The 4,525-nt window shown below is 38.2% G+C and overlaps 1 protein-coding gene across 1 annotated transcript in view; it reads left to right on the forward strand.

Moving 5' to 3' along the window:
* Positions 1-4,525, forward strand: part of KIF5C (kinesin family member 5C) — a 164,108-nt gene that overhangs the window by 112,331 nt on the left and 47,252 nt on the right. Inside the window, exons 13-14 of the mRNA XM_019646505.1 lie at positions 760-828; positions 2,559-2,765. Coding sequence (XP_019502050.1) covers positions 760-828; positions 2,559-2,765 — 276 coding nt within the window. The remainder of the gene's footprint in view (positions 1-759; positions 829-2,558; positions 2,766-4,525) is intronic.

The raw sequence follows: 4,525 nt of genomic DNA on the forward strand, positions 1-4,525 counted from the left end.
GTGGGCAGTGAGAGGCAGGTGGCTCTGGCTTTGTGGCAGCAGCACCTAGTGGCAGGAAACGAGAGTGAAGAGAACGAATTTGCCTGTGGGAAGATTTTTTTTCCCACTTCAGTGGCAGGCTAGAAAGTAAGCATTAACGTGTTTCTGCAGCCCAGCTTCGTTGAGGTCTTTTCAGATTCATAAGAAAACTAACTTCTCATCGAGAGGGAAGTCTAATCACAAGAGATTAATTCCCTAGTAAATGTTTTTCCAATCTTTCTAAGTGAGAGGTTTGAAGTAGAAATTCTGGTCTCTCTTACATATCACGTGTCAGCATTCCTGGTCACTGATGTGTTTGACAAGATTTGGGATGTGAATATATTACAGTGCAGATGGTTAGAAACTCACTGCCTTATTTTCTGACCTAAGAATTCAATGTTAACGTCTTTGAATTGGGAGAGAGAGCTTCAAAGTTCCTTTAGTTCCCAAGCCCTCCATCTCTGAATTCTGGAATAGCAGGGAGGAGTTGAATGTGTAGGACATTATCTTTTCCAGAGTATCCAGATGTTTCATCTGCTGACAAAGGTGGGTGAGGGGTATTTTAACCAAATCAGGATCCCAAAATCACTCTCTCTTTCTGTGAGGAAGCATCACACCATTCCCTCCGTCTTATTAGGAAGCTCACAGCTGGCATCCTGATATCTGACTATCGTCTGGAAACCAGGATATCAACGATGACATAACTAACCAAAAAGAATTAAACATGATGTTTCATTCCAGGATGATGAAATTAACCAGCAGAGCCAGCTGGCTGAAAAGCTGAAACAACAGATGTTGGATCAGGATGAGGTAAAGTTCGCAATAAAATTTTTTTTTTACAAAGTTCTTTTATTATTCTTTATTTATAATGTTTGTTCCAGAAATTTAATTTGCAAAGAATTTTTTCAAAATCACTGAATTGTGGAAATTTCTTGGTAGATTTCATTTCAATGCCTGTTAAAAGCTGATTTTTGCCTGAGTTTAGAAAATAAATGTCTGACTTTGCAGAGCTCTGGGGTTTTGAGAGTGAGTAGCTGGTGGCTACACTTAGTCTCTGAAGAACGGAGCTGGAGAAGCTTGGTAGTCAGGCAAGGACTACCAAGGCCTTTCTTCATAACTAGTGCCCAGGTGTTTCCTGCCATTTTAATCTTTTCAGCTTTGCAAATCAGCTGGCTCATGTCTTTGATATACACGAAGTTCTTGTGCTATCTTGTAGGAAAAACAAACCAACAAACAAAAAGTAGAAGGTAGAGGAAGGGAAAGCAAAGAAGAAAGGGGTGCAAATATTATGTTAGTATATATATGATACAGTAAAAAGGAGACAAATTGTTTTCAGTCTCCCTGATGACATTCAATTCCCCAGTAAATTATTACATTTATTATATTATATTATATTATATTATTATATTCCCCAGTCTTTATTATATTGCGTGTTGCCAAGTATTTTATAAACAGGGACCTAAGCAAAGGATAAACAGCCAATCTATCAAACATAAATGATTCGTAATTCTCTTCCTGATGACCATCTAAGTATTTTTTTCCTCTTTTGTGCTTTAGGGTGCTGTATGCTTTGTTGCTAAAATGCTATGATTTGATCATGTGATACAGTTAGAGCTTGGGTGCATGTCCCCAGTCCTAGCCCTCCCGGAGACGTACCTCTCTCCATAAACATTTCCCTCCTTTTCCTCTTTGTTCCCCTTCATCTCTCCAGGGCAACGATTATGCCCTTTGCCCAAATACTTCCATTGTCAGAGAGATCATGTATGCCTTAGCAATTAGATGAACCATATGTAATCGATTTTTCTTTAACTATAGCTGAGTCTTCCATTTGCTTTGTGTTTCCTGCCCTCTTCTTTCCATTCTATTCCTTTGCATTTCCAACTTGGTACAATTACCTGTGATAAACTTTCCTTTTTGTTACCATTAAAACTCTTAATATTTTTCTTTTTCTATAGTGTCAAGGCAGTATCTGTTCATTACAGGAAAATCAGAAAGGTAGAATAGGCATGAAGATAATGAAAGCATCCCCAAGCCCAGTCATTCACTTTTAACCTGTATTAGTGTTTATGATATATCTTTCCATATATCCATGATGAATATTAAGAAAAATTGATGACTGCCATTTTATACTCTGAAATTGACCAGTTTACAATGTGAAATAATGACAATATTAAAAAGCTATGTGAGTATTATTATTGTCCTTGGAAATGATTCCCCCCACACTTTATTAAACATGTAGAAATAGCCAACCAGCTACAAAGTGTGGTGTTTTTGATGTGTAATCAGTTGTCTGAGTTAAGCCTATGTAGCTTGAAACTAAAATGAAGAAAGAAAGAGAAAAAAAAGAAGGAACAGATTTTTCAAATAACATGCTTTTTTTTTTAACTTAGCATCTGGATATACAGTAGGATTTCTAGTCACCCTGAGCTTTTCCAACTTGTTTTCTTTTATCTATTTTTATTTCATTATTTTGGATAGAGTACAGCACATAAACATTTGAACATTAGATTCATCAGTTCCATGCCATCTCATTTCTCCAGCTTTTAGCATCCACAAGAAGAGACTATGAGAAGATCCAAGAGGAGCTGACACGTCTCCAGATTGAAAACGAGGCAGCCAAAGATGAAGTGAAAGAAGTTCTCCAGGCCCTGGAGGAGCTGGCTGTCAATTATGACCAGAAGTCACAGGAAGTAGAGGATAAAACCAGGGCCAATGAGCAGCTGACAGATGAGCTGGCCCAGAAAACGGTTGGAGCATTTGTTTCTAGGGGGCGGGACTTCCCCTGCTGCCATTTCTGTACTTATATTGATGTTTGTTGACAGATTCTGTATAGGAAGGCAGTTGGCTTTTTAGTGTTAGACTTAGATGCATTCTCTGAAATCCTTCAATAATTGAAATGTTTTGTGTAAGTGACTTTTGTCCACTCATCCTGGAATTGCATAGCACAGTTATTTTATATCCAAGGGATTTATAACATTAGCAGGGATGCCTTGTGGAATAGTCAAAAGAGTGCAGACTTTGGAGCCAGAAAAATCCTCATTAAATTTTTTACTTTACAACTATTAGGCCTTAGTCAGAACATTTACATTTCTTAACTATTTGTCCTCTTATCTGTAAAAATGGTGATAATAATGTGTGAGAATTAGTGACAATTTACATAAAGCACTTAGCATGGATCTGTGCATTTGTTACAGTATCAATAAATAAATTTTAAAATGTTATATTAGCAAGCGAGAGTGGGTGACCATGGAAGGCTTGGAGTCCCCCCTCTTGTTTATACCCTTCTGAATGAAATGCACTTCCTCCCATAGCTTCTTAGACTAGCCCAGGGCTGAGGTGTCCTGGTTTGTTTTGTTGTCCTATTTTAAACCAGGGCTTTAGTCTGCATATTTTCTAATTTTCAGATTCTCCCATGAGAGATGCTGCAGGTTCTGTACAGTGAGCTCGTGGCAACAGAGCCAATGAACATTTGGCAAGGTGGCTGGTGGTGGGATGTGTCCATTTTGTCCTTTTCTACTTGGAAAATGGGTGGTGGGAAGCCGAATGGCTTTACGCAACTGCCCTTGGCACCGCGACCCAGTGGTCTGGTATTATGGGAGTGTGCCCGGCCAGCTTTGTGGAAAACATCCAGTCCTCCCGGGCAAGGAGAAGTAGCAGATGGTGCAGGAAAGTGCTAATCTGCTGACTGTAGGGCTGATAGAAAGGCTCCTTGCTTCATACATTCAGCTTCATGAAGGAAGACTTTCTAATGGCTTCCCAAGATGGGAACTACTGCTTCTATGGGTTTAAAAAACAAAGTGAAATAAACAGTGGCAATGCCAGAACAAAACCAAATAAAAAAACGGATCAGATGTCACTTAGGAAAAGAGGAGACTTAGATTTCCTCTGCTTACTGTTTTCTACATGATTCCTTACCAAGTCTTTGGTATTTGCTTCTAAAAACAATGAAACATTTTTCATAATACAGTTCTTATTTTCTGTCAAACAGAAGTATTGCTAGACTCGTTTAGAGTACTATTTTTAGTCACGTCATTAAAAAGTGCTCTAGTAAAATAGCTGAAATTGGAATAATTGCATAAATGTCCTTGCAGTAACCTCCATAGCTTCATAATTTAGGGAAATTATTTTCTTTGTTCATTGAGTTAATACCAAGACACCAAAAGATGACTGTTCTGTTGTTGTTGAGAGTTTGTTTTGTTAGCTAGTTGGTTAGTTAGTTAAAAATATATACCTTTTGATAACATCCATGAGGGATGGAAAAGATATGGGTTTGTTAGAGTTTGGCAATAAAATGGAGTTTCTGCTATATATTAAGAAGACCTCTCTTGTTGAACTTGAATAATTTTGAAAAGAGATGAAGAGTGTTCAATTCAACTTCGCTAAAGATTAGACATTTTTCTAAGTTGTTTTCCAAACTCATTAGTGCCCCTCTGGCCCTTCCAGGCTAAAGTCAGATGGGAATTTGGAAGTGGTCAGGGAGCAGGTTTGTCTAGGAGTGGAGATGGGG

This window comes from Hipposideros armiger, unplaced genomic scaffold (assembly GCF_001890085.2).
Source record: "Hipposideros armiger isolate ML-2016 unplaced genomic scaffold, ASM189008v1 scaffold_104, whole genome shotgun sequence".
Taxonomy (NCBI): Eukaryota; Metazoa; Chordata; class Mammalia; order Chiroptera; family Hipposideridae; genus Hipposideros; species Hipposideros armiger.